Source organism: Panulirus ornatus, chromosome 50 (genome assembly GCF_036320965.1).
Source record: "Panulirus ornatus isolate Po-2019 chromosome 50, ASM3632096v1, whole genome shotgun sequence".
Classification (NCBI taxonomy): Eukaryota; Metazoa; Arthropoda; class Malacostraca; order Decapoda; family Palinuridae; genus Panulirus; species Panulirus ornatus.
In genome coordinates, this window is record NC_092273.1 from 6,808,277 (window position 1) to 6,833,915 (window position 25,639).

General features: G+C 50.8%; 1 protein-coding gene across 10 annotated transcripts in view; it reads left to right on the top strand.

Moving 5' to 3' along the window:
* Sh (Potassium voltage-gated channel protein Shaker) overlaps positions 1 to 25,639 on the top strand; it is a 720,765-nt gene that overhangs the window by 582,573 nt on the left and 112,553 nt on the right. For all 10 annotated transcript variants that reach the window (XR_011716404.1, XM_071691321.1, XM_071691319.1 and 7 more), the window contains exon 3: positions 22,894 to 23,159. Coding sequence is in view for 9 of the 10 variants with exons in the window: in XM_071691321.1 (XP_071547422.1) it covers positions 22,894 to 23,159 (266 nt within the window). In the remaining variant the exon portion in view is untranslated. The remainder of the gene's footprint in view (positions 1 to 22,893; positions 23,160 to 25,639) is intronic.

Here is a 25,639-nt window from a genome sequence, read left to right on the forward strand (position 1 = left end):
GTCGTCCTCAAGGGTCGTACCGTCGTCCTCAAGGGTCACCCAGTCGTCCTCAAGGGTCACCCAGTCGTCCTCAAGGGTCACCCAGTCGTCCTCAAGGGTCGTACCGTCGTCCTCAAGGGTCGTACCGTCGTCCTCAAGGGTCACCCAGTCGTCCTCAAGGGTCGTACCGTCGTCCTCAAGGGTCGTACCGTCGTCCTCAAGGGTCGTACCGTCGTCCTCAAGGGTCGTACCGTCGTCCTCAAGGGTCGCCCAGTCGTCCTCAAGGGTCGCCCAGTCGTCCTCAAGGGTCACCCAGTCGTCCTCAAGGGTCGTACCGTCGTCCTCAAGGGTCGTACCGTCGTCCTCAAGGGTCACCCAGTCGTCCTCAAGGGTCGCCCAGTCGTCCTCAAGGGTCACCCAGTCGTCCTCAAGGGTCGCCCAGTCGTCCTCAAGGGTCACCCAGTCGTCCTCAAGGGTCGCCCAGTCGTCCTCAAGGGTCGCCCAGTCGTCCTCAAGGGTCACCCAGTCGTCCTCAAGGGTCGTACCGTCGTCCTCAAGGGTCGCCCAGTCGTCCTCAAGGGTCGCCCAGTCGTCCTCAAGGGTCGCCCAGTCGTCCTCAAGGGTCACCCAGTCGTCCTCAAGGGTCGCCCAGTCGTCCTCAAGGGTCGCCCAGTCGTCCTCAAGGGTCACCCAGTCGTCCTCAAGGGTCGCCCAGTCGTCCTCAAGGGTCACCCAGTCGTCCTCAAGGGTCACCCAGTCGTCCTCAAGGGTCACCCAGTCGTCCTCAAGGGTCACCCAGTCGTCCTCAAGGGTCACCCAGTCGTCCTCAAGGGTCACCCAGTCGTCCTCAAGGGTCACCCAGTCGTCCTCAAGGGTCGCCCAGTCGTCCTCAAGGGTCACCCAGTCGTCCTCAAGGGTCGCCCAGTCGTCCTCAAGGGTCACCCAGTCGTCCTCAAGGGTCACCCAGTCGTCCTCAAGGGTCTCACAGTCGTCCTCAAGGGTCACCCAGTCGTCCTCAAGGGTCACCCAGTCGTCCTCAAGGGTCACCCAGTCGTCCTCAAGGGTCGCCCAGTCGTCCTCAAGGGTCACCCAGTCGTCCTCAAGGGTCGTACCGTCGTCCTCAAGGGTCGCCCAGTCGTCCTCAAGGGTCACCCAGTCGTCCTCAAGGGTCGCCCAGTCGTCCTCAAGGGTCGTACCGTCGTCCTCAAGGGTCGTACCGTCGTCCTCAAGGGTCGCCCAGTCGTCCTCAAGGGTCGTACCGTCGTCCTCAAGGGTCGCCCAGTCGTCCTCAAGGGTCACCCAGTCGTCCTCAAGGGTCGTACCGTCGTCCTCAAGGGTCACCCAGTCGTCCTCAAGGGTCACCCAGTCGTCCTCAAGGGTCGCCCAGTCGTCCTCAAGGGTCGCCCAGTCGTCCTCAAGGGTCGCCCAGTCGTCCTCAAGGGTCACCCAGTCGTCCTCAAGGGTCACCCAGTCGTCCTCAAGGGTCACCCAGTCGTCCTCAAGGGTCACCCAGTCGTCCTCAAGGGTCACCCAGTCGTCCTCAAGGGTCGCCCAGTCGTCCTCAAGGGTCGCCCAGTCGTCCTCAAGGGTCACCCAGTCGTCCTCAAGGGTCGTACCGTCGTCCTCAAGGGTCGCCCAGTCGTCCTCAAGGGTCACCCAGTCGTCCTCAAGGGTCGTACCGTCGTCCTCAAGGGTCGTACCGTCGTCCTCAAGGGTCGCCCAGTCGTCCTCAAGGGTCACCCAGTCGTCCTCAAGGGTCGTACCGTCGTCCTCAAGGGTCACCCAGTCGTCCTCAAGGGTCACCCAGTCGTCCTCAAGGGTCACCCAGTCGTCCTCAAGGGTCACCCAGTCGTCCTCAAGGGTCACCCAGTCGTCCTCAAGGGTCACCCAGTCGTCCTCAAGGGTCACCCAGTCGTCCTCAAGGGTCACCCAGTCGTCCTCAAGGGTCACCCAGTCGTCCTCAAGGGTCACCCAGTCGTCCTCAAGGGTCACCCAGTCGTCCTCAAGGGTCGCCCAGTCGTCCTCAAGGGTCGTACCGTCGTCCTCAAGGGTCACCCAGTCGTCCTCAAGGGTCGCCCAGTCGTCCTCAAGGGTCACCCAGTCGTCCTCAAGGGTCACCCAGTCGTCCTCAAGGGTCGCCCAGTCGTCCTCAAGGGTCACCCAGTCGTCCTCAAGGGTCACCCAGTCGTCCTCAAGGGTCGCCCAGTCGTCCTCAAGGGTCACCCAGTCGTCCTCAAGGGTCACCCAGTCGTCCTCAAGGGTCACCCAGTCGTCCTCAAGGGTCACCCAGTCGTCCTCAAGGGTCACCCAGTCGTCCTCAAGGGTCACCCAGTCGTCCTCAAGGGTCGCCCAGTCGTCCTCAAGGGTCGCCCAGTCGTCCTCAAGGGTCGTACCGTCGTCCTCAAGGGTCACCCAGTCGTCCTCAAGGGTCACCCAGTCGTCCTCAAGGGTCGTACCGTCGTCCTCAAGGGTCACCCAGTCGTCCTCAAGGGTCGTACCGTCGTCCTCAAGGGTCGTACCGTCGTCCTCAAGGGTCGCCCAGTCGTCCTCAAGGGTCGCCCAGTCGTCCTCAAGGGTCACCCAGTCGTCCTCAAGGGTCGCCCAGTCGTCCTCAAGGGTCACCCAGTCGTCCTCAAGGGTCACCCAGTCGTCCTCAAGGGTCGTACCGTCGTCCTCAAGGGTCACCCAGTCGTCCTCAAGGGTCACCCAGTCGTCCTCAAGGGTCACCCAGTCGTCCTCAAGGGTCACCCAGTCGTCCTCAAGGGTCGTACCGTCGTCCTCAAGGGTCGCCCAGTCGTCCTCAAGGGTCGTACCGTCGTCCTCAAGGGTCGTACCGTCGTCCTCAAGGGTCGTACCGTCGTCCTCAAGGGTCACCCAGTCGTCCTCAAGGGTCGTACCGTCGTCCTCAAGGGTCGTACCGTCGTCCTCAAGGGTCGCCCAGTCGTCCTCAAGGGTCGTACCGTCGTCCTCAAGGGTCGTACCGTCGTCCTCAAGGGTCGCCCAGTCGTCCTCAAGGGTCACCCAGTCGTCCTCAAGGGTCACCCAGTCGTCCTCAAGGGTCGCCCAGTCGTCCTCAAGGGTCACCCAGTCGTCCTCAAGGGTCGTACCGTCGTCCTCAAGGGTCTCACAGTCGTCCTCAAGGGTCACCCAGTCGACTTGTTTCATAACTTAACCTGCTCTCTCTCTCTCTCTCTCTCTCTCTCTCTCTCTCTCTCTCTCTCTCTCTCTCTCTCTCTCTCTCTCTCTCTCTCTCTCTCTCTCTCTCTCTCTCAATATTCAAATCTTTCATACGTATACATATGGCCCGCTTCTTCAGGCGCGCAGCCCTAACGCAAATGGCAGTGCGTGTTTTGCTCATATTGTTTAGAATGCGACGACGTGACTTGAGAATCTTGGGAAGGCGTGCGGGCGGGCGGCCGGGGTGCTATGAGCTGGTCTTATCTGGTCCTCGAACTCTTGGAATGTTGTGGCCGTCCACCCGTCTCTTGATGGCGGGAGGGGAAAATACCTCCTCCTCCTCCTCCTCCTCCTCCTCCTCCTCTTCCTTCCTGTTCCTGCGAGTGTCCGGGTTTGAGGGGGCGTTTCACGTGGGTCCCTCTCCCTGTAGCATCGGAGGGAGAGGCACCCAGGCTTGAGGGAGAGCGACTTAGGCTGGAGGGAGGGAGAGATCACAGCATCTGAGGTTGGGGCAGGTCGGGTAGAGACAATGCCAACCTTTTAATTACGGCCAGGAGAGGGGGTCTTGGGGGGGGGGTGTTGGAAGGGGGAGGAGGACCACTTCTCGTGGACGGACCCTGACAGATGAACCCAAACTTAATACCGTCTGGTTTCACCGCGTGTGCTTGGCGCTGTGGTCGGGACTGTGGTGCCACCACCACAACAGTCCTGACACCACCACTACCACCACCACACGGTGGCGACACAGTCCTGACACCACTACCACCACCACACGGTGGCGACACAGTCCTGACACCACCACTACCACCACAGTGGCATCGGGGATGGCGCTGGTCTTAGCCGCTCAAGGCCTGGGGTCACCTGCCACCCCACACGGCTCGCGTGGCTAGCATCGGCTCACCTGAGATGATGAAGTGCTGGACGTAAGTCAACCTCGGTGGATCTTGCCAAGCTCCTTTTAGAATGGCATTGGCCCCGGCCGGCATATCACGACACAGAAGCCCATTTGCATTCTTGCCACGGTAGCTGGTGTCACCCGCTTCGCTACAAGAGCACACACACACACACACACACACACACACACACTGTGAACACCGTCACATTTCGTCTGTAACGAGGGTACGACCCCGCCCCGCCCCGCCCCGCCCCCTTGGCCACCACGATGCCGGTCGTGTCCCTAAGGGTTATGATGCCCTCGTACACAAGGGTTACCCTGGCCGGATGGGGTCGTTCCGTCGTCGTCCTCGAAAGGGGGGTTCGAAAAAAAAAGAGAAAACAGGTCAAGAGTGTGACCTTTCTCAGGGGCGTGTGACCGCCTTTGGGCTTGGGGGGGGGGGGGGGGGGGGGGGGTTCCTGTTATATGGTCAACCACGCAGCTAGCACGGACGGGACACACACACACACACACGACAGCCCGCGTCGGGGGTGTGTCTTGAACCACCTTCCGCCAACCCCACTGTCAACAGATGAACTAACCACTCATGTCTTTCATGGCGATGACTGAGAATGTGCCGGATCATCGTAAATTACCTGCTCTTTGGTGGGGCACGAGTGTGGCTCTTCCTCGCGTACTGTAAAAGTTTGGTGTATCATTCTTCAACCATTGGGACGTGGGGGAATTGTTGACCCCTTTATATAAAGGTCAAGATGCTTCTCAATGTATCGTAGTCGTAGGCTTAATGTATGGATGTATTTGTTACGTGTCCACGAGGCGGCCTGTTGTGTGTTTGCGTGTGTGTCTGTGTTTGTAATGACAAGATAAACGCCTGTTGAAGAACTTAACATGAACCATATCAGGGTATATCCACATCGAAACCAGCAGGACGCCAGTTGTGAAAAAAAAAGAAAATAAAAACCTATAATCACGGTCAACTTGTCCTTTCTATTAGGAGAAAACAAAAGGGGAAAAAAAAAATAACGGGGCGTTTTAAGCTCTTAAATCCTAATTGAAAACTCATTTTCGTGTTGGTGTTTCAGAAATGGGGGGAGGGAAGTGGTGATTATAGGCGGCTATGTGTGTGTGTGTGTGTGTGTGTGTTTTAGGGTCAGGGTTGTTGGACACGTAAAAAGATGGTTCGAAACTATCATGCCGTCGACTGTTTTAGTGGCGTGGTTGGTCTGTCACGGGCGTCATTCTCAATCAAAGACCCCGGACGAGGACCAGCCAGCGCCCTGACCTCGAGTTTATAAACCCTCTCCTTCGGTGACCTGTTCGAGCGTTCGTTACCTGCGCGTTCGTTACCTGCGCGTTCGTTACCTGTGCGTTACCTGCGCGTTCGTTACCTGTGCGCTCGTTAGTCGTGACGCCAGCAGGACCCTGGCGTGTCCCACAGGAGGTGTCACACAGGCGGTTCGAAGGATGAGGACGATGATCCTGTAGGACACCAGCAGGTTTGTTGGGAGGGAGGGAAGAGCGAGTGAGTGTGTACGAGGGAGAGGGAGGGAGGGAGGGAGAGGGAGAGCGGGCCTGCACTAGTAGGTCTGGCGGGCCCGTAAGATACGGAGCGGGCCGCCCTATTGATCTAGGAGTGGTAAGGGCGAGCCGCCACTTGATAACGTTGCAGAGAGTCGACCCTGCCGACCCTCCTCCACCCACCGCCAGCAGGCCCCACCTCGCTCCCCGCCGCCGCCGCCGCCTCCGTTTTCTTTCTGCATTGTTCACCTCTTTACAAATGGATGTCTTTATTTTGCCCTATTGATCATCGTGGAGTTGCTAGGTATTAATGCCATCCAAATCAGCCAGGGATGAAGGGAAGGGAGGTGAGGGGAGGGAAGGGAAGGGGGCCGGGCCTTCAGGAGGGCCGAGCGTGGGCCTGGGCAGATGAGAAGAGGCGCAGAGCGAGGAACGAGGCAGCGAGGACGCCTCCTGAAGGTGATCATCCAGGCCGGTCCAGCCCGGAGAACCTTCGCTTCTCATTGAGACACTTCTGCTTCCAGAGCAGCCAGCCACGCTCTCTCTATTTTCTTTTCCAATATTTTTTTTTCTCCTCCTCCCCTTTTCTAGGTTAGTATTGTAGACCAGGAAGTGTAAGATGGCGAGGGAGAGATCCTCTCCCTCTCTCTCCCTCTCCCTCTCTTTCCCTCTCTCCCTCTCTCTCCCTCTCACCAGCGAGTTTTGACGTACGTCCTTTTACGTGTCACTTTCGCTGATGCCCGGGATAATTCCAGACGATCTGTGGGTCTGTCCCGTTGCCGTCTGTACCAGCCAGAGTAGGAGGAGGTGGAGGAGGCCAGAGGCTTACTTATCTCTTGTAACTTTCCGTTGCTGGTGAATGTTGCCGCCAGAGTAGGATTCCAGGTCATTCAGTTACCCCCCCCCCCCCCCACCCCATCCCTCCCCCCCAAGGGTTTGCCCCGAGTCTGGACGGCGTGGTGGGGAGGGGGGCTGGCTTTGGTGGGTCTCCCTTCCTTCGCTCTTGAGTCGAGGTTGCTCCCGAAGACGGATGCTTTCCAGGCAACGCCACGCTCGCTCGTTCTCACACACGGAGGAGTTAGTTATGTCCGGGTTTTCCCTATTTTTCTTTTTTTTTTTTTCTTTTACGACATCAGTTCACACATGATCCGGCATCGAACAATGATCCGACTTGCTGCTTCGTCTGCTGGAGTGTGTGTTGACCGCCCACCCGGCCCAGGGAACTGACTGGACAATGTACGTTAGTCATGCCGTCGCTTCCTGGACCCCACTGAATTCACTGCCTCTCCAGACGGAATGTTTACGTTTGTATTGATTCAGTAGTGTCTTCTGGTGAGGGGGTGAAGTGACTGCTTATATCGGTTGGTGTCTTAACTTGCTGGGCAAGCAGGGCCTTCGATGAAGTATATATATATATATATATATATATATATATATATATATATATATATATGTGTGTGTGTGTGTGTGTGTGTGTGTGTGTGTGTGTGTGTGTGTGTACATATATGTTCTTAATTACGTAATCCCTTTGGTTTAAGTGAAGGTCTTTGTCTCGTTACAAAGAACCTGATCCAGTGACCGTCTTGGTTTAAGTTTTACTTGTTAATGACCGCCTTGGTTTAAGTATCTAAACGGTTTAAGTTTTATTTCTTAATGGCCCCCTTGGTTGAAGTATAACAACGTCTTTTTTAAGTACGACCTTCGTTTGAGCGTAAGTACTTCGTTAAGTGTCGTCTTGATGTAAGTATTGATATCATTTCCCTAAGCAGCGTTCTTGTTCCAAAAAAATTAAAAATCTGTAAGTCTGGATTTAATGATTTCGAATCGTCTGCAGATCAAAGATTCACCTCGTGGTGCAAGCCACAAAGTAGAGCTGAGGTGGCACGTATCCTTAGGAATGGAACAGTATTTCTTACTGAGGTAAGAAAAAAGGAATAAGGAATTAAACAAAGGAACGGGGAATTCAACAGAGGAATAAGGAAATAAACAAAGGAACGAGGAATTCAACAGAGGAATAAGGAAACGGGGAATTCAACAGAGGAATAAGGAAATAAACAAAGGAACGGGGAATTCAACAGAGGAATAAGGAATTAAACAAAGGAACGAGGAATTCAACAGAGGAACGAGGAATTAAAGAAAGGGACGAGGAAGTCAACAGAGGAACGAGGAATTTAAAGTGTCAGGTGTTGAGATGGAGTGCATTCCACGGAGCAGTACAACACAAGCAGTGTGTGTGTGTGTGTGTGTGTGTGTGTGTGTGTGTGTGTGTGGACAAGAGAAGCACAGTGTATATAAAGCCCCAGCATCAGTGTAGTTCTCTATGCTTCCTCTGATCCAGGACGCTGTTGTGTCCAGTATAAGGCACTGCAGGGTGGCAGCCCAGAATGCAATGCGGTATTTGAAGTTTTCGGTGTTGAAGGATTAGTGTCCCAGGAGTTGTGACTGTAGGCAGAACACAGCCCGATTCATAGAATTGTGGATGTCGTTTTGTTAAACCAATAAGAACAGTAGTTGTAGTTCTGTATTTATCTTTATATGTAGCTGGGGAAAGTGTCTCATTATCTCCGATTTCAGTTTAGGTCGTGTCTCTGTCGTTGTAGTTCTGTATTTATCTCTCTATGTAGCTGTGGGAAAGTGTCTATTTCCAATTTCAGTTTTGGTCGTGTCTCTGTCGTTGTAGTTCTGTATTTATCTCTCTATGTAGCTGTGGGAAAGTGTCTCATTATTTCCGATTTCAGTTTTGGTCGTGTCTTTTACTTCGCTAAGCGTTTGGGTGTTACTGTGTGGACAGCATTTTAGGATATAAGTCTTTCATTCCGTGGTACATCCATGGCGCTTTTACTCTTCGTGGTTCTTGTTAAAAGTTAAACGTATTTTCTCTTTTTTTTTTTTGTCAAGATTTCATATTCAGACAAATGGTTTTTATGCTTTCTGTTGTGGCTGGAGCTAAAATGAATTCCATTAAGATTTTTTTTTCATAAGCCAAAAGATATATGTGTGTGTGTGTGTGTGTGTGTGTGTGTGTGTGTGTGTGTGTGTGTGTTTTACCTTCTAGGCGAAACAGATGATGTAATGAAACGTTTTGCGAGTAAAATTAGAATACAGGTGACAGACAGTTGAATAATCTTAAAGAGAGAGGGTCAGTTATCGTGATATAAGACCGTCAAGGGCTTTGGGTACAAAACTTATTATTAGCCACTGTACAGGCCTCTCTGTTTATTGGAGAGAGAGAGAGAGAGAGAGAGAGAGAGAGAGAGAGAGAGAGAGAGAGAGAGAGATTGTGACGACGCGTCCATAGATTCCCTTAGGTCCCCATCACACCCGACCCAGTGATGTTCCCTCGCTCTATACAACACGTCAGGCTGGCCTAGCTAACCTTCCAGTTTAATATCACAGTCGAGTAGACGCGGTGGTGGTGTATGTGGGCGTGGGTGGGTCGGTGGGCGGGCCAGGGCCGGCGTTGCCAGCGGGTGGGCGGCGGTGGTAAGGCTTGGGCGTGGTGGGTTCGTGGGTTGACTGGAGTCGGAGTTAGGAGGAGTGTGTGGATATAGAAGTGGTTAGGGTGTGTGTGTGTGTGTGTGAGAGAGAGAGAGAGAGAGAGAGAGAGAGAGAGAGAGAGAGAGAGAGAGAGAGAGAGAGAGATTACCTACTTGTACTTTACGAAGTGGTAAAAGCTGACATTTGTGGTGTCCCTTCTCTGATTTTTTTTTTCTTTTGTCATAAATTTGCTTGAACTTTTTTTTTTATGTTGTCCACATTCGTTCTTTCATCATATAGTTTATATCATTCCGTTCATCCACGCTTTCTGTAGTGTCATATTACTTCTTTACATCATTTCTAACAAGTTTCTTGCTTGATTTCATGTTATGTCCTCTCGTTGTTTGTATCCTTGTTGCCTGTTTCGAAGTGCTGTCGCTGTTTGACTTCGTCCAACAAGTTTAAAAGCTTTTAAAAGGCTGTGATCAGATCGCCCCTCACTCTTTTTCCCTCCACGGTGGGCAAATTTAAGACCTTCTCCCTTTCCCTGTTAAGTCATCTGTCTTAATTCCGGTACCATCTGTGATGGTGTCCTCCTCTGGACCTTCTTCATCATTTCTACTTCTCTAGATGCGATGACCACACTTGAGAACCACAGACCACTTTCGGGCCAAAGTAGGATGTGAAGGGCTTGTATGTATTTCCAAATCCACGTAGTTGAATACTGTCCTGATGTTTACCATTAGCTAGTTTAACTGTAGGACCCAGGCGACATGTTGAGGACGACGTCAACGCCTGTGCCCCATTCACACGCACCTTCCTTGAGTTTATTATTTCCTTCTTGATGTAATCATGATCAGGTCATTTTTCACTGTGTCCCACCCTCGTCACACTGCATGAACTCGGGTCGAGTGTCATCACCCACGTACCTGACCAACGTTTGAGTTGGACTGGGTCTCCCCTTGTAAATAATAAACGCAGTTCCTCCTCGATTTTTCACGTCGGCATCATCCGCAAACACGTTCAGGTCGGAGTCCGACCCGTTCTGCTGCCGGTCAACGCCGATCAACAGCAGTGGGCCCCACGAGAGAACCCTGCAGCACGCCACTGGTAATCCCCAACCCACCTCGAGAAGGCTCACCTGCCATACGTCCCTTAGTTTTCCTTCCACTGAGGGGGGATCTTTTCTCCATCGAGGAATCTGTGGTGTGCATTTTGGCTTTGATGAATGCAAAGGGGGATGGTGTACCACTCTGTATAGTAGTAAGGCCCAGAACACCGACGAGTGCTGAAGACGAGGCCTGGCCTAAAGAAGGCTTTATCGAGGTACTATTGGAGTATGAGAGACACGAGAAAGTCTTTATGGCTTGCTTCTTCACATGTCCATTGTTCAGTGACGTAACCCCCACGCCCCCATACATGGTGACCTGCAGCCCCATCGAGTGTTTTAGTCGTTCAGTCTTACTAGTTTGACTCGGTTCTCCTCCCGTGCGACCCTGTGTTCATCAGTAGTCGTCGTCCGTAGGCCACTGACCCACCTGATGTATCCTGAGTTACTAAATCATCCACGTAACGCCTCCCTCACACACTTCTTCCCTCCACACCTTCCTCGATCACATCTTGGTGAGGCGTGGCAACATTGACAGTCTAGTAAGACGTGTGGATGTTTGTTGATCCCTTCCAGTGTGATGAACGAACCCCTTCCTCCCTCCTAGGGAGGCAGTAGTCTAACATGGCCTTCATCGTCATCATCATCATTCTCTCTCTCTCTCTCTCTCTCTCTCTCTCTCTCTCTCTCTCTCTCTCTCTCTCTCTCTCTCTCTCTCTCTCTCTCTCTCTCTCTCTATGACCGAGCCTGTTGCCAGGATTGTATACGTGTGCTGGACTTTAGGATAATTGGACTCAGTCCCACAGAGTTGAGCATTATAACTTAAAAAAAGTTATTTGTCTTCTACAACTTAGCCACTTCCCGTACAACAGTGCTTAGCACTACTTCTGTTTGAGATTAATCAGATATTCTCGACCCTTTTTTTTGTAGGATATTGAAACGTCTGGATATGCTCTGGAAGTGTTGCTTGTCGAGAATATTTTAGAAACACAATGGGATAATATTTTAGAAACTTTTTAGTGTGTGTGTGTGTGTGTGTGTGTGTGTGTGTGTGTGTGTGTGTGTTGGATGTTTACTTTGGGATTATATTTTGGGACCTCAGACTGGGATGTTATCTGCCAAACTTACTCGTGGGTTGCACACTCTTGTAGCTTACTCTCGGTGTTGTTTACTGAAGACTGATTCGAAGACCTGGCTTTCGAAACTCTCATAGACTTGTGGTATGGTAATTTATATCAGAATTATGTTCTGGAAGGCTCCGTTCTGTTTTGGAGGCTTATACTCGCATTTTACTCTGGAAACTTTCTCCTGGAAAGTATTGGAGGCAGTAACTCGTAAATTATACTGTGGAAGTTTTCTTCAGGATTATATCCTGGAAGTTTGCTCTTCAGCAGTGGTCTGGAAGCTTACTTCAGGATTATTTTTCGGGAGTAGCACTGGTCTGGAAACATAGGTTGATATCATTTTCTGGAGGTTTGCTCTTCGTGCCACTGGTCTGGAAACTCCAACGTTCAGATTATGCTCTGGAAGTTTGCTCTGAAGCGCTCGCTTGGAAACATAAGTCAATATTATATCCTGGAATTTTGCTCTGTCCCGCTGGTCTGGAAACATAGGTTGATATCATTTTTTGAAGGTTTTCTCTGTGCCATTAGTCTGGAAACCTGACGTTCAGAAGATATTTTGGAAGTTTGCTCCATAGCATTGGCTGGAAACGTGATCAAGGATCGCGTTCTTCAGACGTGGTCCAGAACTTAATGTAGGATTATATCTTGGAAGCTTCTTCTGGTCTGGAAACGTATGTATTGTATCCTGGAAGCTTCTTCTGGCCTGGAAATGTATGTATTGTATATCCTGGAAGGTTTTTCTGGTCTGGAAACGTATGTACTGTATCCTGGAAGCTGGTTCTGGTCTGGAAACGTATGTACTGTATCCTGGAAGCTTATTCTGGTCTGGCAATGTATGTATTGTATCCTAGAAGCTGGTTCTGGTCTGGAAGCGTATGTACTGTATCCTGGAAGCTTGTTCTGGTCTGGAAACGTATGTACTGAATCCTGGAAGCTTGTTCTGGTCTGGCAATGTATGTACTGTATCCTCGAAGCTTGTTCTGGTCTGGAAACGTATTTGTTATTGTATCCTGGAAACTTGTTCTGGTCTGAAAAATTACTTTGGGATCATATCATGTAAGCTTGTTCTGGTCTGGAAAATTACGTTAGGATTAAATCATGGAAACGTTTGTTCTGGATTAGAAAATCACTTCAGTATTATATCCATCCTGGAAGCTTAAAGTGTTTAGCTGGGGTCGATAAACTTAACGTTTGGAGCTGCAGTTTTGGAGACCTGTTGGGATTATGTGACGGAAATAGCTGTAAGGTATATTGTGCCCCCACAGCCAACTCAGGAAGCATATTCAAGAACCACAACCTAACCTTGGCATTTTGGAAGCTTTTTTTCACGTTTTGGAAACCTGCTGTAGGAGTTATAATCTCTCAAGCTGTGTGATTTGTGTCGTGGATATCTTATCAAGGGATTGTATTTTCTTTACTTAGACACGACTTCTGTTCCTGGAAGTACATTGGAAGTGTATTTTATGGATGAGTTCATGCGTACGGTAGCTCTCGAGGAAGTTGGAGGACGAGGTTATGGAAACTTGATTTAGTCAAGTACTCTCAGGGTTGCAGCTTAGGAAAGACCTCTCATGGGTCTTGGATTCTAGAGGAGCTCAATTTTTTTTTCTTTTTTTTTTTTAGGATTTTCATGTGTCAAGTTTACTTACGGGCCTCCCTTCTGGTCTGCTGTGAGACAGTGATCTGGGAGTCGTCCTCAACACTTGTGCTTCAAGAGTTCAAAAGGATACTCCGAAAGTGTATTTTTCAGGGGATTTTTTAAGTTTACCTAAACCGATACCGTCAGAGACTGCACTTGGCAGGTTTACCTCAAGATGACACTAGACAAGTTGGCCTTAGGATTTTTTTTTTTTTTTTTTTGCAAGTTTACTTCAAAACAGCATTCTGTAGGTCTACCTCAAAAGGACACCCCAGAAGTTTACCTCGAAACAGCACACTGCGATTTTATCCTAAGGCAGCAGTTCTTCGAGTTTACCTCAAGTCGACGTTCCTCAAGTTTACCTCAAGACAACATTCTTCCACTTCATCTTTATGAAAATATACAGATGGACGGTATTCGCCTGTTTCTCTTGGGAGACATCTTTTCCAGTTTACCTCCCCCCCCGTAAGGCGAAGACATCTCTTCCAGTTTACCTCCTCCCCCGTAAGACGAAGACACCTCTTCCAATTTACCTCCTCCCCTGTAAGACGAGGACATCTCTTCCAATTTACCTCCTCCCCTGTAAGACGAAGACATCTCTTCCAATTTACCTCCTCCCCGTAAGACGAAGACATCTCTTCCAGTTTACCTCCTCCCCCGTAAGGCGAAGACTCCTCTTCCAGTTTCCCTCCTCCCCCGTAAGGCGAAGACTCCTCTTCCAGTTTCCCTCCTCCCCCGTAAGACGAAGACACCTCTTCCAGCTTCCCTCCTCCCCCGTAAGACGAAGACACCTCTTCCAGTTTCCCTCCTCCCCCGTAAGGCGAAGACTCCTCTTCCAGTTTCCCTCCTCCCCCGTAAGACGAAGACACCTCTTCCAGTTTCCCTCCTCCCCCGTAAGACGAAGACACCTCTTCCAGCTTCCCTCCTCCCCCGTAAGACGAAGACACCTCTTCCAGTTTACCTCCTCCCCCGTAAGACGAAGACATCTCTTCCAGCTTACCTCCTCCCCCGTAAGGCGATGCGCGCGCGCACTGTACTGGCCGAAGAACGGACAATTCTGGAAGCTTGGGCCGGCCGCCCTCCTTCCGAACGCCGTCCTGGAAAAGCTTACCTCCGGACGGTATATTTCTGGAACGTACGCTGAAGGGCCGCTCGACCCCGAGAGCACTACAGGAGGAGGCGCAAGTCCCCCTCGGCACCGTCCTAGGCATAAATTGGAATTCTCCAACGACCCCTCAAGAGCGAGAGCACACTCGTGACGTATCTCATCTGGTAATCAGGTGATTCACTCCACGTTTTCTTCTGCCCGGGGGCCTGTCTCTCTCTACATCACCCGCGGGAACAGACTCTCTTTGACTCTCTCTCTCTCTCTCTCTCTCTCTCTCTCTCTCTCTCTCTCTCTCTCTCTCTCTCTCTCTCTCTCTCTCTCTCTCTCTCTCTATCTGTCCATCTATCTATCTCACTCTTTTGAAGGCAAGCCGTGCGACCTGACCGTCAGATTCATAGAGGAGGGGGAGGAGGAATTTTTTTCTTTCTTCTTCTTGCTGCTGCTTCAGGTGTTACATGGTTGTCACGGTGGTTGGGAATTTTTTCATATATATATATATATATATATATATATATATATATATATATATATATATATATATATATATTTTTTTTTTTTTTCATACGATTCGCCATTTCCCGCATTTGCGAGGTAGCGTTAAGAACAGAGGACTGGGCCTTAGAGGGAAAATCCTCACCTGGCCCCCTTCTCTGTTCCTTGTTTTGGAAAATTAAAAAAAAAACGAGAGGGGAGGATTTCCAGCCACCCGCTCCCTCCCCTTTTAGTCGCCTTCTACGACACGCAGGGAATACGTGGGAAGTATTCTTTCTCCCCTATCCCCAGGGATATATATATATATATATATATATATATATATATATATATATATATATATATAAATATATTGTACACTTTTATTCCGTGGTTCAAAGTTTTGGATGTGTGTCTACAGAGAGGTTCAGTGTGTGGGGTTTTTTTTTTCTGGTGGGAGGGAGGCGGTGGGCCAGTGGTTGATGTCGTCACCACTGCGTCTGTCTTCTGTCAGTGGAGACGGTTCCCGTCCGGACGGTAGATGGACGGACGTGAGTGGACTTTTCGTTCGGGCGCAGAGTTGCATAAATTTCCATACCAGTTTGGGAAAATTGCATACCAGTTAAGGGGGGAAAAAAAAACATACTTTTTTTTTCAAGTGCAGCAACTGAGGAATGCTGGTTTATACCGGGACTTTCAAATGTGTAATATATAGGTATTGGGAAGACACGAATATTTTTCGAGTGACGTGCGACAGCCCCAGTGTTTCCCCCCTCTCGCATTGTGTATTGTAGGTGTTGCACCATCTCATGTGTGTGTGTGTGATAGATATTTTACACCGTCTTTTGTTTATATGCATGTAGATAAGACACCAACCATGTCTTGTTTATCGTTGTAGATAAGGCACCTTATCCTGTTCGTACGAGTAGATATGGACGTCTAGTAGATGTGTGGGTACTCCCCTAAGCCAGGTACCCATCTATCTATCTATCGACCAGCCCCTCGACCAGCCCCCTCTCCCCCAAAGAGGTTAATGAACAGCTGTGTATTTAGTGTGGGGACGATTACGGCGCCCAGGTTTCGAACCCTGGCGGGCCCTTTGCATGCTGTTTGTGTATGTGCAGATTAATAAATTCAATTTAGCTGAAAATACACAGTTTAGGTGTCACAGAAAGGAACATAACTGGGAAGACATAGTGGCTAATAGTTTAACTGACCAGGACAGACCTTCAGATCAAGGGGTGTGTGTGTGTGTGTGTGTGTGTGTGTATGTGTGTGTGTGTGTGTGTGTGTGTGTGTGTGTGTGTCCGTCCCGTGACGTACAGGAAATTTCTGTGGCGACGGACAGACAAGGTGGGTCGCCGCCTCACCTCCCACCCTTCCCATCCTCTTCTCTTGCGTCAACCCCCCCCACCCTCACCCACACCCCCCTCCTCTACCCCAGACCAGGAACACACCTGTAGCTGACCCCCCAGGGTCACGCCAGGCCCGTCGTGTTAATCACCATCTCTCGTGTCACTTCCCTCTTACATTCCCTCCCTCCCTCCTCCCGTCTTAGAAAAATTGACCTTGCGTGGTGATGTTACCTGACGTATATACATATATGCCGTGACAAATACGTTTTCTCCACGTTGGTGATTTAGACATTAAAGCCGTGACTTTATTATTCTGTCATTTTGATCTTTCTTTTTTCCGTCACGTATTGTTGTCGTTGTTGTTGTTGTTGTTGTTGTTGTTGTTGTTGTTGCTGGGGGGAGGAGGTGGGGGGGTTGGTTTGTTTGTCCGCGCCTCCGATCGCCTACAGTTGCGGTTTGACGTAACCATGCGATTTCGTTGAGCATTTTGCGTTTCGGTCGGCGACGTCGCCCCGTTTGCCCCGTTTCCCTAAAACCGGTTTTAAGACAGCGACGACAAGAGTCGTTGACGCGCATGCGTGGTGGTGGCCAGCCAGCCAGCCCTCGCTGGTGAGGCTTGGTGTCCTGACCAGGTGTGCTGCACGTGCCCGTGCACCTGGTCCCGGACGTGCACCAGCCCCTCACCTGACCAGGTGTGCTGCACGTGCCCGTGCATCTGGTCCCGGGCGTGCACCAGCCAGCCCCTCTCCTGACCAGGTGTGCTGCACGTGCTCGTGCATCTGGTTCCGGACGTGCACCAGCCAGCCCCTCTCCTGACCAGGTGTGCTGAACGTACACGTGCATCTGGTCCCGGACGTGCACCAGCCCCTCTCCTGACCAGGTGTGCTGAACGTACATGTGCATCTGGTCCCGGGCGTGCACCAGCCAGCCCCTCTCCTGACCAGGTGTGCTGCACGTACACGTGCACCTGGTCCCGGACGTGCACCAGCCCCTCTCCTGACCAGGTGTGCTGAACGTACACGTGCATCTGGTCCCAGTCTTGTTTTGACAGTTAACTACGTATGTGTGTCTTCAGGTATTGTGGCAAGAGTTTGGGGAAGAAGACCTCTCGTCACAAGAGTAGGGGGAACAGACCTCTCGTCACAAGGGCGAGGGGGAACAGACCTCTCGTCACAAGGGCAAGGGGGAACAGACCTCTCGTCACAAGAGTAGGGGGAACAGACCTCTCGTCACAAGAGTAGGGGGAACAGACCTCTCGTCACAAGGGCGAGGGGGAACAGACCTCTCGTCACAAGGGCAAGGGGGAACAGACCTCTCGTCACAAGAGTAGGGGGAACATACCTCTCGTCACAAGGGCAAGGGGGAACAGACCTCTCGTCACAAGAGTAGGGGGAACAGACCTCTCGTCACAAGGGCAAGGGGGAACAGACCTCTCGTCACAAGGGCAAGGGGAACAGACCTCTCGTCACAAGGGCAAGGGGAACAGACCTCTCGTCACAAGGGCAAGGGGAACAGACCTCTCGTCACAAGGGCAAGGGGAACAGACCTCTCGTCACAAGGGCAAGGAGGAACAGACCTCTCGTCACAAGGGCAAGGAGGAACAGACCTCTCGTCACAAGGGCAAGGGGGAACAGACCTCTCGTCACAAAGGGCAAGGGGGAACAGACCTCTCGTCACAAAGGGCAAGGGAAACAGACTTTTTCTTAGCGACCATAACCTGGTAGAAGTAAGTGGTAGGTGACCTTGTAACTCGTAGAACATGGCGGGGTTGTGGTGGCCGGGTCAGACCTTACCCGCAGTGGGAATAACAAAGATCAGCGGCCACAACAACAACAACAAAAACAACAACAACAACAACAACAACAACAACAACAAAAATACAGGGGACACAAAAAAAGATTCCAGACACCATCCTGGCCCTAAGATGTTGGGGTTGTGAGGGGAGGTTGTGGTCCTGAGATCTCGTTGTTGTTGTTGTTGTTGGTTGTTGTTGGGGTTGTGAGGGGTTGTTAGAGTTGGCCAATGACTATAAGACCTCCCCACCCCATTACATTGGCGGGTTTTTTTTTTTTTATGAAGCTGTTCCCCAACACTTGTTTTCTTGGCCCACGAACGTATGTTCGTGCGCGCGACCACGAATGGCCAACCAGTTGGCCCACGAAGGAAGGAGGGACGAACGCATGAACGTTTGTTCGTGCGCGCGACCACGAATGGCCAACCAGTTGGCCCACGAAGGAAGGAAGGACGGACGAACGTATGAACGTTTTCGTGCGCGCGACCACGAATGGCCAACCAGTTGGCCCACGAAGGAAGGAAGGACGGACGAACGCATGAACGTTTTCGTGCGCGCGACCACGAATGACCAACCAGCCTTCGAGTGGGACCACCACCCGGGCGAAATGGCTATATCTATCCTCAGCGTCCATCGGCGAGGTCATAAAACCCAGGGTTTATCAGGCTGACCTCCTCGCTGACCTCCTTGCTGCTGACCTCCTGCTGTCTGTCTGTCTATCTGCGGGCGCGCGAGACCGCCCGCCGGGGGTGGGGGGTCAAGCCACGCCCTGTCCTGTCCTGTCTTTTGGGGACCCCCTCCCCTCCTGCCCCCCCTCTTTCCTACCCCTCCTCCCCCCATGGGGAAAGGAGCGCCCCCCCAACCCAACCCCCACAACCTTGTCGAATTACATTAGGGTTGATAGCTAGTCTAGAGCGAGCCCGCCCCTCCCCCCCCACACCAACCCCCGGTGTCACGTGACCGACACACACCCTGACGTCATGGAGTTGGGGGACCACGTGACCCCCCTGACGTCATGGAGACCACGTGACCCCCCCGCCAGTGGCGTCATGGCCGGGATCACCATACGGTTTATATCCACTTTTTTTCCCCTTCTTTTTTTTCTCCTTCGCCGTTGATTCTTTCTTTGTCATAAAGTTGTTTAATACCTTAAATCCTCCCCCCCCTCCCCTTAAATCCTCCCCCCCTCCCCTTAAATCCTCCCCCCTCCCCTTAAATCCCTCCCCCTTTAATGTTTTTTCCCCCCACACAACGCCGCTAATATCGCTCTCGCGTTTATTATAAGGAAGACGTTTATAGTATATTAAATGCCCCAGGTGGCCTTGAGAGAACGAGAGGGATCGGTCGGCCAACGCTTCTGCTGCTGTAGACGGACGACCCTTCCCCCGGCGTTTAAATACGCAGGAAACGCCTCCGTCTGTTGCACGTGTCCCTTCCCCCGGCGTTTAAATACGCAGGAAACGCCTCCGTCTGTTGCACGTGTCCCTTCCCCCGGCGTTTAAATACGCAGGAAACGCCTCCGTCTGTTGCACGTGTCCCTTCCCCGGCGTTTAAATACGCAGGAAACGCCTCCGTCTGTTGCACGTGTCCCTTCCCCCGGCGTTTAAATACGCAGGAAACGCCTCCGTCTGTTGCACGTGTCCCTTCCCCCGGCGTTTAAATACGCAGGAAACGCCTCCGTCTGTTGCACGTGTCCCTTCCCCGGCGTTTAAATACGCAGGAAACGCCTCCGTCTGTTGCACGTGTCCCTTCCCCCGGCGTTTAAATACGCAGGAAACGCCTTCGTCTGTTGCACGTGTCCCTTCCCCCGGCGTTTAAATACGCAGGAAACGCCTTCGTCTGTTGCGCGTTTCGTTAGGCAGTTTTCTTTGTGTTTTTTTTGTTTTGTTTTGTTTCTAGTCTGGTAGTTATTCATTCTTTTGTTTACCTGTTTTTGTGTGGACTTAACCGGGTGTGGGTTTTTTTTTTTTTTTCTCTTATGTGGCATTTTTTTCTACAATCTGTCATTCTCCATCATCGTGTGTCTTTCTTTTCGATATAAACAAAGATGATTATTGATGGACATTATACACGAACTAGTGAGTAGTTAATGTGTACAAAGAAATAAAGACGCCAATAGACCAGCGAGTCGTTACGTAGGCAGTTCACGGTAGTTGGAAGAGGTGGAAAACACTATTACGGTTGTGATGAGAGTAGAAACGCTAAATAGACGTATGGATACAATACCTGTACCTATAAAGTTTATCATTGAACTGCAGAGAATTACTTTATATGAGTCAAGAGATTTTGTCAAAGGGAGAAGGGGAAATGTTCTTTATACACAAGTAACGTACACACTGGGAGGTGAGTCTTCAGCACAATATGGTCGGAAAGTAAATAAAATCGGCTCGAACGGATAAGCCTTGATCCGCGGGACGGTGGCAAAAATGGAGACATTCGCTGCTGGGAAGGGAGGTTGGAGGGGTTTGTTCGTGGTTCCTCCTGAGGATTGGAAGTTTGCCAGCTTAACGCCGTTGTTCAAAAGTAAAAAATAAAAAAAAAGAAGTTAGGAAGGAAGGCAATAAGTCACTCCGCCCGGAAATCGCCGTCCAATTAGCTTAAACGTCTGCAGTTGGCGAACTTGCAGACGCTGTCGTCTGGGACAAGATTTTTGTAAATGAGTGTGATGAGGGTGACCCGCCTTGATACGCCAGTAGCCTCGGCCCCAACCAGGCCCCCCGTCAGTAGCTTGGCCCCCAACCAGGCCCCCGTCAGTAGCCTTGGCCCCAACCAGGCCCGTGTCGGTAGCCTCGGCCCCCAACCAGGCCCCCGTCAGTAGCCCGGCGTGGCTCCTGGCCATGTCTGTCCTCTCAAGCAGCTTGATCTGAGCTGGTCATCTCAGCTCATCTCTCTCTCTCTCTCTCTCTCTCTCTCTCTCTCTCTCTCTCTCTCTCTCTCTCTCTCTCTCTCTCTCTCCTCTAGTCTCTCCTCCCCTTCCCAGCTGCTGGAGAGAGAGAGAGAGAGAGAGAGAGAGAGAGAGAGAGAGAGAGAGAGAGAGAGAGACCAGGCATCGTCTTCCATAAAGGTCTCGCTCGGTCAGGGTTTTTTTTCTCTTCCTTTTCTTTTTTATCGGCCATATGTTGATATCTCGTAATTCCTGCACGGAATTTTAAAAAGTAAGCTGGGTCTCTCTCTCTCTCTCTCTCTCTCTCTCTCTCTCTCTCTCTCTCTCTCTCTCTCTCTCTCTCTCTCTCTCTCAAACCCGCCGTTCCTTTCCCTTTCCATACTCCCTGTGTGGATTACGTGGGCGTAATTGTAAACTTGTAGTATGTATCCGTAGACGATGATTTCCAGTGTTGGTAATGCTTCGGACTGGGAACCCCCCTGTGATGGCACGGCTTTAAAACCCTCGTCTTTATTTATGATTATACCAGGACCTCTTTCCCCCGAGGTTCCTCCAAGCCCAAGGCATGCGCTACTTCCTGTAGCAGGGAAATGTGGACTCCTTTTGCAATACTTTGCAATACGAAGTTCTTCGACGAGGTTGTACTCCCAGTGTCGCCACCATACCAGGTCATCACCATACCAGGTCACCACCACACCAGTTCACCACCATACCAGGTCATCACCATACCAGGTCACCACCATACCAGGTCACCATCACACCAGGTCATCACCATACCAGGTCACCACCATACCAGGTCACCATCACACCAGGTCACCACCATACCAGGTCACCATCACACCAGGTCACCACCAAACCAGGTCACCACCATACCAGGTCACCACCATACCATGTCACCACCAAACCAGGTCACCAGCACCATACCAGGTCACCACCAAAACACCAGGTCACCACTGCACCAGTCACACCGTCATGGCGTGCTTACTATACCCTAGTGCGGTGTCACCTCATATATATATATATATATATATATATATATATATATATATATATATATATATATATATATATATATATTTCTCCCCCACACCTCTAAGGATTATCTAAACCAACCTCTCGCCACTTTGCAAAATTTCGCTCCCGTGTTAATCCTCCCCCGGGAATGAAATTGTTTATATGCATTTATTTGTCAGGTCATGAATACTCCAGCCATACGCTGAAGTCATCATGCTTCGTAGTTACTGTGTGTGTGTGTGTGTGTGTGTGTGTGTGTGTGTGTGTGTGTGTGTGTGTGTGTGTGTGAGAACCCTGGCATCCATATACCGATTCTATCATTGACCCTACAAGACAAGATGTCATCTACCTTTTCGTCTGATATATATATATATATATATATATATATATATATATATATATATATATATATATATATATATATATATATACGCTGCTTGGCATTTTCTGGGAAAACAGGGGCGTTAGTTTGAGAAAACTTAAGACCCTATTTATATTGGTTGGCTCCACACAAATTTCAGAAAGTGATTGAGAGTTACGTGTTTTGTATCTGTGATTTTACTCTGTTGATAGTGGAGGATGAAGGCCTTGATATAATCCATTTACCTTCGATATATATATATATATATATATATATATATATATATATATATATATATATATATATATATATATATATATATATATTATATTTTTCTCTTTCTGTTTTTCGTCTTTTTTTTTCCTTTACTAAACTAAAATATTTAGTGCATACGAATGCCTGCTCTTCTCCTCCTTTTCCAAATCCTTTTCGTTTCTCTTCCTCCTCTCTCCTCTCTCTCTCTTTCTCTTCTTCCTCCCCCTCTCTCTCTCTCTTTTTGTTTTTTTAGTGTGAATAAAGACATATACAAGTGGATTTTTCTCTCTCTCAGAACAGCTTCCCCTCACCCACCCTCCCCTCCATAACCCCCCTCCCTCACCTCAAGATAACAACATGGTGCACACCTCACACCACATTTCCAAAACGCCGCCACCTTTCGCTACCAGTCCAACACGATGACCGCATCACTTGAGCCAGCACGTCACTGACGCGCCACCCTGTATCCACGTCACACACACACACACACACACACACACACACACACACCTTTGCATTTCTGCCTCTTTGGAACCCACCACCAGAAGCAGTGGACAGTTTCCAAGTTAGTGATCCATCATCTCTCGTCACACCCCAACAGTCCTGACGATACCCCCCCCCCAACACACACACACACACACACACACACACACACACACACACACACACACACACACACGACCCTTAGCCAGGCCCACTCCAGTAAGCTTTTGTACATCTCCTGTTTCCACGGCAGATAAGCGGTCTCCGGTTTGAGACGCAGCTCCGGACGCTGAACCAGTTTCCGGACACCCTCCTGGGCGACCCAGCGCGGCGGATCCGGTACTTCGATCCTCTCCGGAATGAGTACTTCTTCGACCGCAACCGGCCCAGCTTCGACGCCATCCTGTATTACTACCAGAGCGGGGGCAGGCTCAGACGGCCCGTCAACGTTCCACTCGACGTCTTCGCGGAGGAAATCAAGTTCTACGAACTCGGTGAAGTCGCCATCAACAAATTCAGGTGAGCCAGTGGAGTGAAGAGCGAGGAGGAGAAGGTAGTAGATGGTGGGTAGATGATGTATATCGTCCCCTCTGGGAGAGGGCGACGTATGGCATGTATGAACGAAGGTAGAGCTTCCACACCGAGGGCATTGAGGGAGGAGGTGGTAGTAGTAGATGGGTAGAAGATGATGATGGATATTCACAAAGGTAGGGCGAGGTATGGGAAGGTACGGCTTCCTAACCGTTAACATTCAGATCCTAAACTTCTGAAACCCCCTCATCTTGAGGGCGGGGATACGAACCTCGAGCCAAAAGGGGAAGGTCCGAGATAGCCAAGGGCGGCGCTGCAGAGATCGAGGTAGGCTCGGGTCACCACCGTCTACAGGAGATGAGGAATCCAGGGTAGGTCTCCCTCTCCCTCTCCCTGCAGAAGGCAGACACTGTCGGGGTGGGTGTGTGGACGTAACAGGGAGAGTTCCTTGTCGTACCCTCCCACCAGCAGCAGGCGCCTCTTCTCCTGCTGTGCCATGACTTCGACTGTGGCTGTATTAAGCAGGACTGAAACCTAATCTTGGAAACACTTTGGCTGTTATAAGCAGGACTGAGACTAATAGATAAGTAGTAGTGAGACCTGAAGACCTGGTCTTTGAGAGACACTGTGGCTGTAATAAGCCGCCACCTATACCTGCTCCTGCAGCCTGCTGGTCAGTCCCTCGTCGTACGAGAACAGCGTGACGGGGGCGATACAGCAGTGCAGGAAATGAAAGAAATTCCAGCCTTGTGGAGACGCCATGTTGTACGAAGGGAAAAAACAAATGGGGTGTGGGCGGGAGGGAGGTAGTGGTTGGTACTGATGCCCGCGTCCGGTCTGGTGCCCAAGGGAGAGGAGGAGGGAGGAGTGGAGGGATGGAGGGGGAGGGTGTTAAGTAATAAGATTGATGTTCTTTCTCAAGTTTCGGAAACATTTCCTCGGGCGGGCGTTTCTTGTCGTGCCCTTAGGCATCTAGAAGAGCTGGTGAGGAGGAGGAGGAGGAGGTGGGAGATTTATACAAGGTGGCGGTGGGTGGGGGGGATCAGGACTTTGATGGCGAGACCGCTCAAGGGAGGAGGAAGGGGAGGAATATATATATATATATATATATATATATATATATATATATATATATATATATATATATATATATATATATCTTCATCTGTTTGTCTGGGGAGAAAAATCAGACGCTGTAATGTAAAGGTCACGCGTTCTACCCCGCGGGGCAGAGAGGAGGGGAAGGTCTGGGGGTGGTTAGGTAGGAGTGGGGGATTAATGGCCAGTAAATTAGGAGGTATAATGGCGTGATGGTGGGCCAGGAGAGCCAGATGACAAACCCCACACCCACCCACACACCCACACACCCACCATAATGATGACCCACACCCCAAGATGCTCTGACATCCGGGGGGGAGGTCTTTTTACGGGCTCCCGAATGGCAACCCTCATAGGCTTCCCTCTTTCACATTCCTCTCCTCCCCTATTCCTCTCTCTCTCTCTCTCTTTCTCTCTCTCTCTCTCTCTCTCTCTCTCTCTCTCTCTCTCTCTCTCTCTCTCTCTCTCTCTCTCCCACCGCCTCCTTTTATTTTTCCAGGGCTTTGCTAACTCCGGAGACATTTTTTTTTTTTTAACATTTTTTTTAAGTGGTTCTGTTTTTTGAGGGTTTTTTTTCTTGACTAGGCTTGTTACCTAACAGGAAGGAGTGCTGTGCGTGGTAATATATATGTAGGGAAGTATATATATATATATATATATATATATATATATATAATGTGTCTGGTGGTGTTTGGGAGGTGGTGGGTGGTGGGTGACTCTGGCAGTGTATGGCTCGCCAAGTGACCCGTAAAACACTGGTAACGAGCGAAGGCCGCCGCTCCTTCCTGGCCAGGGGTTTCTGCGCCACCACCCAACCTACCTTCCTCCCTCCAGCAGGTCACCACCACCACCGAACCCACCTCCCTCCAGTGGGTCACACCACCACCACCACCGAACCCACCTCCCTCCAGTGTCACACCACCACCAGCCACCTCCTCCTGCAGGTCACATTGCCAGCCGCAGCACTTCAGCATCACACACACACACACACACACACACACACACACACACACACACACACACACTCACTCCCTCCTGCCTCCAGTCCACACCACACTCCCTCCAGCCTCCATCCAGTCCACACTACCACCACCACCACTAGGTCACACCACTACCACCATCTCATTACCACTACCTACCACCAACAACCCATTCCTATCAACCAGTCCCACCACCACTCCCATGCAGCCCACACCGTGAAATTCTTATAACCGGGGAACCCGGGATGAGGGGGTTGGGGGGTCTGCTATCTCACCGGGTTAGACCGTAAAGGGGTATAGAGAGAGGGAGAGAGAGGCTAAGAGATTTGGAAAGGGGTCAGGACAGTATTGTAGCGGGCGTGTCGGCCCGGACCAACGCCTCCTTCAACA